The 15590-nt window shown below is 46.4% G+C and overlaps 1 protein-coding gene across 2 annotated transcripts in view; it reads right to left on the bottom strand.

The window, feature by feature from the left end:
* LOC147235975 (LIM and senescent cell antigen-like-containing domain protein 1) overlaps nt 1-15590 on the bottom strand; it is a 140112-nt gene that overhangs the window by 114011 nt on the left and 10511 nt on the right. Inside the window, exon 10 of one of the 2 annotated variants that reach the window (XM_086144368.1) lies at nt 6549-6766. The exons of the other annotated variant lie outside the window; for it this stretch is intronic. Within the exon in view, the coding sequence (XP_086000494.1) occupies nt 6733-6766 (34 nt within the window). The 3' untranslated portion in view covers nt 6549-6732. Of the gene's footprint in view, nt 1-6548; nt 6767-15590 lie in introns of those variants that run through there. 2 annotated transcript variants of the gene reach the window in all.

Below are 15590 nucleotides of genomic sequence, written 5' to 3' on the forward strand. Positions count from 1 at the left end.
GCAGATGTTATCAATGCACCACCTGCTGCTTGTTATGACGTTGTTTCCACCCTGTTCTCCACCTCCCCGCTACGCCCTCATTAGCCAAACTGTCGTTATCAAAACAGAAAAAAGTAGATAAAGAGTGTAGAATTTTCAAAGAGAAATGGACTACGTCCTATTTATTTACGGAGACGCAGGGAAACCTTTGTGCTCGGTGTGTTTGCAACAACTTTTGGTATTTAAGGAATATAATATTATAGACTCATCACAGCGAAAAATATCACAGCTTGCAAAGAAACTGGGAAGAGATAAGATCGACAAATCGCTGGCTGGTCGGAGGAAACAGCGTCCACTTTCACCCAGAGCTGAGAAATAAGCGGTAAAAGCCAGCTAGCTAATTGCTAGCAAATATGTGCAATTTAATGTTAGTCACCAGCTTCACTACTAAAGAGTATGTTGGAATTCTACTGTTCATGCAACTCCATGCGTTTTCAGTATGTATTGTGTGTGTTTGCATGTTTCATGGATGAAGTTTACACATTTACAGGACAGGTGAATATTCCGATCCTTATACATTTAATAGCACCCTTTTTAGTTTGGAGGGTGAAGGCATGCGCATGTGGAAATGGTTTAAAAATCCCTTTCTTTATAATTCTCATTTAATCTTAAAGTGCATTACTATATTTTTCAATACCAATTACTTGTTAAAGTTTTGTGCCTTTGTTCGATCAGTGGGATCACATGATCACATGATTGCGATGCAAACATGTGAATGATAAAAGTAAATTGCACTTTTGTCTAAGGAAATATGAGGTGTTTTATGAAATTTTTTTGTAAAAGGATTGGTCGTTAAATTCCAAGATTTTCCTAATGTCCTTGTACTTCTTTACACCAAAACAGAGGAAAGACATGATATTTTGGTTATTTATCGCAGAGTATGCCATTATTTTAATGGTCCGGCCCACTTGACATCTACCTCGGCCGAATGTGGCCGTCATGAGTTTGACACTCCTGCCATTGGGGAAATTCTTTTGTCGCAGCAACGTAACAGTTATTGTGTCAATCAATATGAATATAAATATACTGCTCAAAAAAAAAAAAAAAAAAAGGGAACACTTAAACAACACAATGTACCTTTGTGTTGTTTTATTGTTTGATTTCTCACAAGTCAATCACACTTGTGTGAAATGAAACGCTGATTCATTTTGACTTGTTTTAAAGACATTATATCAACGTTGGATCAGCCTGAACTGAGTTTTTACCCATTAATTTTGACTCCAGAGCTCCATGGGTTCATACATTTAATTTCCATTGATCATTTTTGTGTGATTTTGTTGTCAGCACATTCAACTATGTAAAAAAAAAAAGTATTTAATGAGAATATTTCATTCAATCAGATCTAGGATGTGTTATTTTAGCGTTCGCTTTATTTTCCGGACCAGTGTATAAATAGGGAGATAATTAGAGGACGAATAGACAATACCAAAAAAAACCCACAAATAAATTGACAATAGAGAACAACAACAACGACATCGAGGACAAGAATAGACAACAAAACGGAAAAAATAGGATGAAAATAAAAAGAAAAAATAAACCGAAATAAGCAGGATGCCAATGATCGGAGACCGACGAGGATAAAACAAGCAGAGTTTGAGCGTGACGTTCATTCATGCATTCACTCGTTCATCCATTTCCTGTGTGTGTTTGGACTGCGGGAGGAACCCTGAGGAACCCTGAGGAACCCCATGCAGACACATGGAGACTCCAGACAGACGGGGAATCCTGGTCGCTGCGAGGCGGAGGCTGGAACGCCGGCTCCGCCGCGCCCCCCCCTTGTTTTGGTGTATTTCCTGTGAAGCGTTGCTCCCGGTGATGCATCAGGAGAGTGAGCCTAGCGTGACGCAAACACCGAGTCAGGCGCCGCAGGGCTTTTGTTTACTTCTGCACGGCGCTCTCAGCGCACGTACTGTTGCAATTGAATTTTATCTCTGGCTGGCGGTAAGACCTGTAGCACGTGGAATACGATTAAAATATAAAGGAGCGGAAGTTTATCAATCAATCACGTTGATTGATGCACGTCTAAGAGTCCCCTTGTAACACCTTTAAATGCACCTCCCGTCCACTAGGTGGCGCCGAACATTCTGTGCAGCGCCGATCCGTTCACCCATTCACACACACACACACACTCCAAGACGCCTCAGCTGGTAATAGGAACCAGTTAGCTCACGCTTTTTATCTCTTTCATTCACATGGCTGGAATGATACGCCGGTCTTGTGTTGCCGTGGCGACGCTCTCAGATAGGAGAACACGATTTTCGCTCCGGATCTTTGGTCGATTCAAGCCGGGGCTCTCGGTGAAATCCCGGACGCAGGATGAAGCCCGAGCCACCGCGGATCCCCGACGGCAGCGTGTTCGGAAACACGTCTCGAATTTGGGAGACGTTTTTTTTCGCTCACGTCCTCCAGAAAGGCGTTTACGCCACGGGCAAAACACGCAACCCTGAACGCCGGTGAATAACGGCTTAGCGACCGGGCGGCCGCGGGAACGGCAGATAAGGGACGGCGGTCGGTTTCCGCTGTGAACGGCAGGGGGTTCGATTAACACGGAACCGCGTGCGAGCGGTGATGGACGGGCGGGAGCTGCAGCGCGAGCGCGCCTCCACGCCGGGAATTAATGCACGTCGCTTCTGCAAACACGACACAAATCAACTCGTGGAGGAGGGTCCGCGGCGGCGCCCGCCGCGAACGCCACAAACACGGCTCCAGGTCGCGGAGCAGCTGGAGCTGCGTTATTATTGTCCGTGAGCCGGGATTGAAGCTGCAAGGACGGATATTACGTTCTGCCGGAGCGGCGAATCCACTAAATATTTACAAGCGCGGCTCCTGGAGGACACGGCGAACGGCCGCGCCGTCATAGTAAATGTACACACATGCAGGATAACTGACGTGTAAATAACTCCAAGGCTGAACACGGGAGAAACTATATATCGTTTTATTTTACCCGTATTTCGTTTCAAAATACACGGTAGAGAAGCTTTGTTAAATTTTGCGATAAGATGGATCGGATAAACTTTAGTGATCCCCATAGGGGAAATTCTTTTGTCACAGCAGCATAACGGTTATAGTGTCGATAAATAGGAATATAAAAATATATAATATGTATATATTGCTCAAAAAAAATCATTTTGACTTGTTTTACATCCAATTTGGATCAGCCTGGGGTGTGTTTTTACACTTCAATTTTGAGTCCAGACCTCCACGTGTTCATTCGATTTCCATTGATCCTTTTTTTCTTACTCTTTGTTTTTGGGAGCAGTATATAAATAAAGAAAACAATTAGAAAATAGCAAAGCCATCCACAAATAAACAGAAAGCAGCGAGAACAACGACGGATAAGAGGATAAGAATAGACGACAGAATGGAGGAAAAAAAAAAGACAGGGTGAAACTAAACGACAACATAAACAGAGTGACGACAGAAATGATAAAAATAAACAAACAAAAAAAAAAAAAAAAAACAGAATCGGCCGAAACTCACGTGGATAAAACAGACCGCGTGATCCGAGACGACCGGTTCTTGAAACGGCTCGGGGAAGCGATCCGGGCGTGAAGGCTCATCAAGTGACGGGACGTCGCCGAATGCATGAACGCACCAACGCCCGAGGCTCGACCCCGTTACCACGGTGAAATTTTCATTCTTTCATCCATTATCAATGGCGGTTCTCCTGCGCTCGGGGTCGCCGGGCCGAAGCCGATCCCGGGATTCCACTGAACCCCACGCAGATACGTGGAGAACACGGAGGCCGCAGGCAGAAAACCTTTCTCCCCCGTGGGAATCCGACCTTCTCGCTCGAGGGTGGAGACGTTTCACCACCGGGGACTTTTTTTTTCCGCGAAGAGCCGGCGTGCTGCGACAAACTGCGGGCAAACGGCAAAAATAAAAAGCAACAAACCAACAGGAGGCGGGTTCGGACGCTAACGGGAAACAAATCGACTCCTCAAACGAGACGCGTCTGAACGAGGAACTCTGAGGGAAGCAGATGAGGATGAAGAACAGCAGGACAAAGGAGCTTCTCTTTGTCCCGGGGGAGAAAAGTAAAGCGAAAATAAAACTGTAAATACCAAGAAAATAAATTGACTCAGAAGGCCGGCACACACTCCTCACCCCTCCTTAAAACAACCTGTTTGATGTGAGCAGAGTAATACCGGCTAGCAGCGGGGTGCTCGGCTGCATCAAAGGGAATTTAAAGCACGCGCTCGCCGGCTGCCGCAGCAGCAGCAGCAGCAACGCCACCGCCGCCGCCGCCTCCGTTCGCCTCGACCATCCCTGCACAAAAGCGGCGGTGCGCATGTGTCTGGCTGCGTTAGCATGCCGCGCCGCCATCGCGACCATCTGCCCGTTCAGGGACGTCCATCACGCGGCCGGCGTTCTGAGCGTGACGCGTTTTTAGAACGCAGATGATTCCCGATGAGCCCTGACCGCCCTGCTCTGGAAAGGGAAAAATATCCTTTAGCCATTTTCCATTCAGTCGTTCCCCTCGATGATGATGTTATTGTTCACTCTGCTGTTTGTTTATTTGTGGATGTCTTTTAATCGTCTTCTAATTGTCTACTTGTTTTTATCTACGTATTCGTCCGGTTTGGTGGCCCCAGGATGGAGTCTTTTTTTTTGCAGATGATGCGGTTCTGTCGGCTTCATCGGTCCGCGATCTCCAGGTTTTCGCGGGGCGAATGTGAAGCGACCGGGATGAGGATCAGCACCTCCAAATCCAAGATCGTGATGCTCAACCGGAAACGTCCGCTCCGGGTCGGGGAAGAGGTCCTGTCAATCAGATCCATCATGACGATTCGATCCGATTCGATTTTTTTTTTCGATACTTAAAAATGCCCCACGATTCGATACGATTTTTTTTAACTACGATACGATTTTTTAACACGATTTTTTCAAATTTTGAATAAATCAATGGAAGCTGTAATATCATATCACTTCATATTTACTGCTCAAAAAAATAAAGGGAACACTTGTGTCCACTCAGGAAGCAACACAGATTCATTTGGACTTGTTTTAAGGACATTACATCAAAGTTGGATCAGCCAGGAGTTTGTTTTCACACTTTAATTTTGAGTGTGATTCCTAATCTAGACCTCCATGGGTTGATACAATTGATTTCCATTGATCATTTTTGTGTGATTTTGTTGTCAGCACATTCAACTGTTCAAGTTGAACAATTCAATTTTATTTTTTCGAGCAGTGTATATTCAATTAACTTCAATTCGACATTCTTTACATATCGCCACATCCTTTACCGATTCTTTCCCGTTTTTGCGGAAGCCGAAATACTTCCACACGAACGATTTTAAACCTACAGGAGTGTGTAAGTCCGCGTCCTTCTCAGCCATATCAATGTCCGCCTCCCGAATGTTTAAGTGCTATGCCAAAGAGGGTGTGTCCGCTGAAAGACTGCGCTGAAAGAGGGGAAGGGAAGCGAAGTCGGTGGAGACAAAGTAGGTCACCGTGAGAATTACGCCTCGGAGCAGACTAAAGATAGACAGGTAAAATGCATACGTGGATCGATACTCTTGCCGACGTGTCGATGCATCGGATCGTCAGCTGTCGGATCGATATATCGATGCATATCGATTTTTTTTTACGCCGCTAGTCACGAGCCGTGGGTGCCGATCAAAAGAACGTTGGGAGGAGATCCGTCTGGACCTCACTGCTCCGGCCGCCGCACCCGCGACCCGACTCCGGATAAACGGGGGAAAAAAAGACGGATGGATTTATTGATACGAGAACTGTTAGTTTATTGTGACAATAGAATTTCCCCAATGGGGATCAATAAAGTTTATCTTATCTTTCAATACTTGGTAGTGCATTTCATTTCCCTTTGCCCGGGCGACCGTCAACACGTGGAGGAGATGATTATGAAGCTTCGGTGGTGGAGAGAAGGTTCGCGGAGTCAAACGCGCCGGATTAACGGAGAGAATTCGGCTTTTCTCGCACAACGCGGCCCGGAGGCCGGGAAAAAAAGCGCGCGGCTACTAAATCCCCATTTAGCGTCCGTCTGCCTTCAACGCGGGCGAAATCATTTAATCTCGCAGCTGTCCGCTCCACGTCCGCCGCGTTATCGGCGCAAATAAATCAAAGTGTCAAACGTGTGATTGGAGAATATTCCCGACGCCGAGGCCGCGGGTCGTAAAATGCAATCGCATTCACCCCTTCGGTGCAAGTGGAGGGGAAAAACCACTTTATTCCGAGATCGGCCCCGTATCCGGGTCACCTTCTCTTAGCTAACTTTTACAAGAACGTCGCGCTGAGCCAAGACTTTACAGGCCGACATCGTACGGGAAAACACAGCATCTCGTCTTTAAATCATCTGTTGAACGCTTTCTTTTGTTTTCATCCTGGTCCGGGAGAACCGAGAGCTTAAGTAGCCTCGATCCAGGACCTGCACTCTCCAAGCCATCAGTCAGATGAACACATGAATCCTTCACAGAAGCTCACACACTGACAGCAGACATGAAGATGTGAAGCTCCCCCTTTGGGAGTGACAGCATTAGCAAGGAGTCCATCAGAGGGACGGCGCATGGTAGATGTTTTGGAGAGAAGGTCAGAGATGGTTGGGTCATGGACAGAGGAGGGAGAGTGAATGTATTGGTAGAAGGATGCTGGACTTGGAGGTCTAGAGGAAGACCAAAGTGAAGATTTATGGACGTCCTGGTGTGAGAGACGAGGAACCAGAGAATAGGCTTAGATGGAGAAGGTGGATTGGCTGTGGAGACCCCTGAAGGGAAAAGACAAAAGGAAAAGAAGAATTTGTCACAGGGGTGCAGGACATGTATGACCGAGACAAAGTGATGACTGCGATGGTTTGGATATGAACATCCTCTGTTCATGTCCAAAACATGATGAAGATCTGGGTAGAAGGTTGCTGAAGGTGGAGTTGCAAGGCAGGAGGTCCAGAGGAAGACCAAAGAGAAGATGTATTATTTGGCGTGGGAGAGAAGGATCTATAGAATATGGTAAGATGGAGAAGGTGGATTTGCTGTAGAGACCCATGAAGGGAAAAGCCCAAAGGAGAAGAAGAAGAAGATCATTATTATTATCATTATTATTATTATTACTACCAACTGTCATGGTTGTGGATCTGCAAAGGCTGCATATGAGACTCGTATCAAACCCTCCTTTTACTGACTCAGTGGATAAATAATAAAAATCCCCTTCACGCCACCGGGTGCTATTGTCCATTTCGGGTTGTACCATTGGCGCGGGGACGGATCATCGTGTTGAGAAATATATGCCGGGTTGTTTATAAATTAATATATAGATATAAATAAATAAGATCTTCCCCGACTCTGTTCTCGTGTTTCCAGGCTCATTTTCACAATTATAAAAAAAATAAATCTCTGGTTTTTGGTTTCTCCAGGAACTGATCTGCGGTCGATCCTCGCTCCAAGGCCGCCGTCCCACCGGATAGATAGCCGGGATTAGTCTACGATTGTCGAGCCGTGTTGGAGAATGAACAAGTGTGTGTGTGTTCCCCCCCACCACACACACACACACACAAATCCCAGAAATCAATCTCTGGATGTGTGACTTCCTAAAACACAGCGGGAGGAGCGAGAGGAGCGAGGAGGTCTTGGTCCTTTGGGAGGTTCCTTCGCAGGAGTCTGCTTCCCCATTGGCTGGAGGCTTTTAGGCTCCGCCCCTTTTCTGGTTGACCTCTGGGGATGAAGATGAAGAGCAAGAGGCACCACCACCTTGCACCAAGGAGGTTCTGGTTTGTTCTTCCACCACCTGCCTTGGTTCTCTCCAGGTTCTCCTGCCTTAGTTCTCGCCAGGTTCTCCTGTATGGATTCTCTCCGGGTTCTCCTGCCTTAGTTCTCGCCAGGTTCTCCTGCCTGAGTTCTCTCCAGGTTCTCCTGCCTTGGTTCTCTCCAGGTTCTCCTGCTTTGGTTCTCTCCAGGTTCTCCTGTATGGATTCTCTCCAGGTTCTCCATCTTCCTTCCACAGTCCAAAAACCCCCAGCAGGTCCGTGGACTGAAAGAACCAACGGTCGAGTGTCCCTTCATCTAGCCGGGTGATTGACAGCTGACCGCCAGCTTCAGACTCCGCCTCCAGACTCCGCCCCCTCTCCGGCAGATACCACGAAAGGCGTGGAACAACAAAGGCCTATTTTTAAAACCACCCTTTTGCGTCTGATCTTGATTATCACATATCCATCTCCTCGCCCTCCTTCCGGGACGCCGATCGCTCGGCCAAATGAACACGTTGTTGCTGGTGAGCGTCATATTTTACGGCTAATGCACGAGCCTCGGCGTCGGAGGCGCGAGGCGGGGGAGCCGACAACGCGACGCTTCCTTTTTCAGACATTTCCAATTTACTTCTAGCGCTATTAGCAATGCAGATTTTGATTTAATTTGCACAGGATAAACACGGCTGCTAATTGTAATTAATGGGAGCGCTGTGGAGAACTCACGTTGAGATCCAAAACTACTTTTTCCCTTTTGTTTTTTTTTCTCGCTTTTTTGTTTGTTTGGTTTTGTAGTTTCGCCCGAGAAAAAGACGCTCAGCGTGGAAGACTTTTGCCGACTCTTAATTTTCACTCTGTGTGTGTGTGTGTGTGTGTGTGTGTGTGTTGGGGGGGGTCCTACTCCCATTCTTTTCAAAAGAAGTTCTTCTTCTGCATCTTCTAGCATCCGCGGGGTTAGCTTTAGCTTAGCCATGCTCAGCAGCAGGTGACGGTCAGAAGATGGATTTCCCGCTGGTTCTACGTTCTCCAAGCCGAACGTCTGGTCAGGAGCTGCAGGTGGAGACCCAGAGGAGGAGATACAAGTATCCGGAGTGTCCTTCAGGAGGCGCTCAGAGTCCTCTGCATCCAGAAGAACCAGATGAAGAGGCTCCATCTGGTAAGGACGCCTCCTGGACGTTGAGGAGAAGATCCAGGACGAGCTGGAGGGGAACATGTCTCCTGGCTGGACCGGGAACATCTCAGGATTCCTCTAGAAGAGGTGGAGAAAGTGGACAGGGAGATACATGTCTGGGCCTCTTTGCAAGACAGAGGATGGATGGATGGATGGATGGATGGATGATGAACTTCTGCTTCTTCTCATCAGCCGTCACGTCTGAATCTGGAGCTTTGAAGCTTCCTGATTGGAGGTCTTCTGGAAAACGCTCCAGTCAGCTTGGAAGCTGTTTCTGATGTTCTGCTCCCGTCTTCTGGCGCCCCCCGGTGGTAGCAGGCGGCCGCGACGCCTTCATCTAAGATGGATTTTCGTGGAGCACCATGACGCCAGCGTAGAAGATGGGGGTTCCGTTCAAGTGGAGAATCCCAGCAGACTGGAAGCTCTGATAGGGTGAGGAGGTGGAGAACATCCGCCTGGTGGAACCGTCTCATCCAGCGGTGCTCAACCTCAGAGGAACTTGGGAGATCTTTTTAGGACATCCAGCTCCTGCTCTTCTTGCCCCGGTGAAGAATTCCTCTGCAGACGGACCAAGGAAATGAGGAACGAGCTTCAGAGTTGGTTCTCCAAGGGTTCTCCGTCAACATGTCTGATGTGGAGGGAGAAGAAAATATAAAGAAGGTTCCTGGTTTGATTCCAAAGGGGACTGGGTTCTTGGAGGAACGTGTGGTCTCCTGGTTCCTGCTTGGGTTCTCTCCAGGTTCTCCAGCCCAGATTCTCTCCATGTTCTCCTGGCATTTGCCCGGGTTCTCTCCATGTTCTCCTGCTTCCCGCCTGGATTCTCTCCATGTTCTCCAGGTTCTTCCCTGGGTTCTCTTCATGGTGTCATTCTTGCTCAGGTTCTCTCCATGTTCTCCTGGTTCCTGCCTGGGTTCTCTCCATGTTCTCCTCATTCTTGCTTGGGTTCTCTCCATGTTCTCCTCATTCTTGCTCCGGTTCTCTCCATGTTCTCCTGGTTCCTGCCATGGTTCTCTCCATGTTCCATGTAGATGATGTGAGTGAGCAGGTGGATGGTCGACTTCTCCACATGTGACCCATGTGACCGACAGGTGATCCTATCGGGTGAAGCTCCGCCTCCCACCTTCAGACGGGGTGAACGTCCAGCCGCTCCGCAGATCTTCTCCTGTTTCCCATCCAGCTCTGCAGATCAAGACGTCACCTCGCCGAGAGGAGAGGAGAGGAAGGAGAACATCATCTCACAAGGAGATGCTTCAGACGTTTGAAGGAAGAAGCTCAACAGAACAGGAAGTAGAAGATATGAAGCTTCTCACACGCCGACAAGCTTCAATTCAAGATCGTCACCCGAATATAATTAATAATCACAAACTGATTGTGCTCGTGTGTGTGTGTGTGTGTGTGTGTGTGTGTGTGTGTGTGTGTGTGTGTGTGTGAGCCCTTTTTAACACACCGTGGGTCTGATTCCATGTTACAAGGTTCACTCTGAGAGGTGCAGCCCCACCTTCTAAACCACATATTGATCTTATCTGTGCAATTTAGCGCTGCCTGCCGTCCCCGCGGGGCGAGCGGCGCCGCCTCATCACACACACACACACACACACACACACACACACACACACACACACACACGGATAGCGAACGAAACAACAGTGCAAACAGTAAACACATACCAACTGAAAAGTGGGGGGATGATGGTGTGAAGCAAGTGTATGTGAGTGTGTGTGTGTGTGTGTGTGTGTGTGTGTGTGTATGGGGGGGGGGGTCACACTCGAATACATAACTAATAGACTGTCGACATAGATAAATGACTTTTTAAGTAACAGAAAATTGCTCGGTCTTCCCTCCAGTGAGCGTCAGTTTCCTTTCCTCCCTGGTTTCTCCATCCAACTTCCATTTTCCTCTCCCTCCATCTTTCCTCCTTCCAGCAACTCCCTCTTTCTTTCTCTCTTCCTGCTTCCCTTCTGTTTCCAAAGCAACAAGTAGCAGCAGGCTTGAGAGTCCTCTACTTCTTCTTCTTCTTCTTCTTCGTCTTTTTGTGTGTGAAGACGGAGACGGAAAAAGATCTGGGGCCGCACAATAGTCGAATTATGCAAATGAATCCGCCCGGCGACAACGGATTACGGCGGCCTCTCCGCCGGCTGACGGAGGAGCTTTACCACGCCGTTCCGAGAGTCACTTTAAACCGTTCCGGGCGCCAATTTCACATTTCAAACACGTGGCGGAGACGCCGTCCTCCAGTTGTTTCTTCACCTGCCGGTCATTCACTCACATCAGGTTCTCATCACACCTGTGGAGCTCAATGATGGAGAACATGGGGAGAACCCAGGGTGGAGAACGTCAGGAGAACCCAGGCATGCATGAGGAGAACATAGCGAGGAGCCGGCTCTCCACCAATCAGGAGCCGGCTCCCATCCAGACGCTTTTTTTTCTCTTGAAGGCGCACGTGATTGGTCGATATGCGTGTCTACGCTTGGTGTTTCTAAATCCCAATCTTCAGTAGAGACTCCTGATCTTTTTCTTTTTGTTTTACACGTTTTAATCTATATTTTTTGCGTGTTTTTCAGGAGTTCTGTGTTGTTTCAGTCTGAAGTGGTTAAAAGTTGATAGTTAAAAGTTCTTGTATTTTATAGTTTATTTATAGCACTGAAGAGTTCATATTTTTAATTTATTTTTAATTATTTTATTTAGTTGTTTTGCATTTTTTTCAGGGATTCTGTGTTGTTTGACTTTTAATTTGTTGAATGTATAAAAAGCTAAATTTTTTTTGTAGTTTATGATTTATTTTTTGTAGATCCGTAAATATTTTAATTTATATTTTTTGCGTTTTATTCAGGAGTTCTGCGTTGTTTCAGTCTGAATTGGTTCAAAGTTGATGGGTAAATAGTTAAAAGTTCTTGTATTTTATAGTTTATTTATTTATTTATTTATAGTTAATATTTTTAATTTATTTTTAATTATTTTATTTTGTTGTTTTGCATTTTTTTCAGGAATTCTGTGTTGTTTGACTTTTAATTTGTTGAGTGTGTAAAAAGCTAAAATGTTTTTGTATTTTATGATTTATTTTTTGTAGATCCGTAAATATTTTAATTTATATTTTTTGCATTTTTTTTCAGGAGTTCTGTGTTGTTTCAGTCTGAATTGGTTAAAAGTTGATGGGTAAAATGTTAAAAGTTCTTTTACAAGTATTTTATAGTTTATTTATAGCACTGGAAAGTTAATATTTTTAATTTATTTTCAATTATTTTCATTTTGTTGTTTTACATTTTTTTCAGGGTTTCTTTGTTGTTGTGGGACTTTTAATTTGTTGAGTGTATAAAAAGCTAAAATTGTTTTGTATTTTATCATTTATTTTTTGTAGATCCGTAAATATTTTAATCTATATTTTGTGTCAGTTTCAGGGATCCTGTGCTTCACTTTGTTACGTATAAAAAAGCTAAAAGTTTATTATTGTATTTCATAGTTCATTTGTTGTTGCACTGAAAAGTAAATATTTTTAATTTACATTTTGTTGAGTCGTGTGTTTTCAGGGACTCTGTGTTGCTTGACTTTAAAGTTGCTTAATACAAAAAAGTTAAAAGTTCACTCTTGAGCGAAAAAATAAAGGCTAGTATAATATATGATATATGATATAATAGTATAATACATTTTTTTAATTAATTATTAAATCATTTTGTGCATAATGTTACATTGTTATTGGTAATATGTCAATTAAAGCTACAAAAAAAATCTAGATTAAAAAAATTCAAATCTAAATTAAAAATCTAAAAAAAAATCAGCAGCAACACAACTCCTCTTCTTTTTCTTTAAGATAAAACTAAATGGATTTCATCCGGACGTCGGTGTTCTTCACCGCAACCGCAAAATGACTCCAGGCGTTCCAGGCGTTCCTCACGCTAACACGTATCATCAACCGGTGAACAAATGCACCGCAGAGGCGAAAAAAAGAAGAAGAGATTAAGATATCCAGGTACTTTGACACCCCTGGCTTATATTATCAAGCTAACTTGAGACAGCGCTAGGCTAACCCATGCTAATGCTACCGCAGGCTCACCGCTAGGTGACATCCCATGGACCCGCCTTGGTTTCTTATATCAAAACCACGATTGCACCGCGTAGCCGTTAGCGCAGCTGTTGATATTATGGTCTGTCACACTCTTGCTTTTCCTTCACACTTTCAACCCCATCTGGTCGAGGCGGAAGGTCGCCGTCCAGAGTTTTCACCCCTTTAAAAGGCAGCATTTTCTCGCCACTGTCTCGTTATCGTCATACGAGCCGCCTGGAAACGTGTTTCCTTCGGCAACTTATTTTGCCGTCCGCTGTCAAGCCAGATAGTAGCGGAACAAACAAAACGTCGCGTGAAGCTTTGAGCGCGCAAACTCACCAAGTGCAGAGAAAAGGACGATCGGGTGCATCCAGATTGGTTGTGACTCCTGTCCTGGAGTCTAATCGCCGCCGGATAGAACGGCTTTTTCAGTCGTGACGTCCTACATTTCACACTCCTGCACCTCCGGCCGGAGAGCGGGAATGTGAAAATCTGACGTCTTCTTGTTCTGGCTACAAGACGACGAATAGGCGGCACTCGCCAGACACCCGAAAGACTTTGGAAATATTTAGGAAAGACTCAAGGAAGACGATCTAAAGATTAGTTTTTAGAGGTTTAAGTCTCAGATTTTGCAAAGACTGTAAATCTCACAGGCTCAAACTTTACAAAAGCAAAAGTAGATTCTCTCACCATGCAATGTTTTCATGTCAGACCAACTTGTTAGCGCTTCATGGGGCCTCGGCTCAGTTCGATCCCTTTAAACATCATTGAAATGTAAAATTTGAATATCCTTAGTGTTAGGCTGCTGTTTAAGGATGATTGAAACATCCATTTAATACTTGATAGCCTTTTATATCGTTGTTTGTGTCGGGCGATTCTGTATCACCTCTCTCATGAGGTCACGGCGCTGAACGCCTCCTACATGTAGATCCGTCTGGTCGTACGTTGGTTTGATCCAGCTTTTTGCTCTCCGCTTTCATTAGAGACTTATTTTTGAGTCCGGTATTTGATTCTGCCCGGTGTGTTTACCCTCGCTGCCGAGGCCGTTCTCTGTTTATATCGGAGACTTAGCAAGTTTTATTTTGGGGGATATAGTGACAGTTTGATCTGAGTGTTCTGGTAATAAAACATTTTACAGGAATCTCCCCTCTTTCTCTGCCTCTGCCATATCACGATATTAAACACGTGATATTGTCGTAAACCCAAGACACGGAAAAAACTGAGACGCGCCCGCCAATATTACCACCTTAAAGCTGATGGCCGAGATGACGGGAGCGCACCGCCACTCCGGAGACACTCCGAGGGAAGCGCTAACGCGTGCATTTGAAAAGATAGCCGTGAGACGGGGGGCGGGGCTGGACAAGGAGGCGGCGTTTCCTTGCACCGCGTTTAGCCGTATCGCGCACCTTGCATGGATCCGGGTCTGACGGGGAGCGAGGTCGCTAACCGCCTAATAGCGCTCTCGGAGGGTCTCCAGATGCAGCTATTCTATCTCTGCAAGAGCCGGCGTCATTTTTACCCCGGCAATCCGGCCCTCCTGTCAACGGCCCTCAATCTCTGCAAACCCCAGAGCTCGCTGACACCGACGATAAAACACACGGTGTGTGTGTTTGTTTGTGTGTGTGTGTGTGTACACTCAGGCGTTGTTGAAAAGGTTCCACGAGTGGACACTCGGAGAGAGGAGAAAGGAAAAAAAAAAAGCAAGAAGAAAAGAGCGTACGTGCACCTGCTACACTCCTGCACGGCGGGATAAAGACAGATTTCACGGGAGCATGGAGGGGAATACAAAGAGGCGGCTGCACAGAAAGAAAAATGTGCAATGATCCCTGTTGTCACAGGCCTGACTTTTTGGACGGCTCAGGCTGCTCGCTGTGTGCGGCAGAATGGATGGGGGATTGTTTAGCCGCACCGCGCTTCATAAATGTAATATCGTGCGGAAAAGGAAAGTTCTAGCGGGCGGCGGGAAATAGGAAATTCATGCAGCCATAAAAAGAAATGCATTGCTTTTTTTTTTTTTTTTTTGTTTTTTTACGAGGTAGCAAAGGACAGAGTGTGTGGCAAGACTCGTACAAACACACCTTTCTCATAGAATTTTTTTTTTTGTTGCGGGGTTCGGAGGTGCGTCGTCCGAAAATGAGAGCGGGGGTTAATAAGAAGCGGAGTGGCTGTTTATATTAAAATAGCTGTGGCGTGTGTGTGTGGGGGGGGGGGGGGGGGGATAACGAGGGGGGGGGGGGGGAGAAGGTCGCCGGCGGAAACGGACGAGAAGGAAACGAGGAGGTGTCTGAACGTGAGCGGGGAGGGAAAACATCGCTAGACGATTAGCATGCGGCGCGCCGGGCTCACCCCTGCCCCCGAGGGCGCGCCTCGGAGCCGGCTTCTCGGATTCCCGCGAGAGCCAAAACTTTTCTCGGGCGGGTGGGGGGGTCGGAGCGGCGGGCGAATCCGGGGCTTTCGGAACCCCCCTCCGTTCCCGCGAGAGGCGATCAATGGGAGCGGAGGCTCGTGGCGGGGATCCGGATCCCAGAGAGCGGCGGGGCTTAAGACATCACGGCCGGATCTGACGGCGCTTACTTTCGGTATATCTGGCTATTTCTCCGTCCTCTCCCGGTGACTTAGCGGCATCTGCAGCCAGACCGATCGAT

The sequence above is a fragment of the Fistularia commersonii genome, chromosome 3 (assembly GCF_037954325.1).
Source record: "Fistularia commersonii isolate RoL2024-O1a breed Wild chromosome 3, RoL_Fcom_v1.0, whole genome shotgun sequence".
Lineage (NCBI taxonomy): Eukaryota > Metazoa > Chordata > Actinopteri > Syngnathiformes > Fistulariidae > Fistularia > Fistularia commersonii.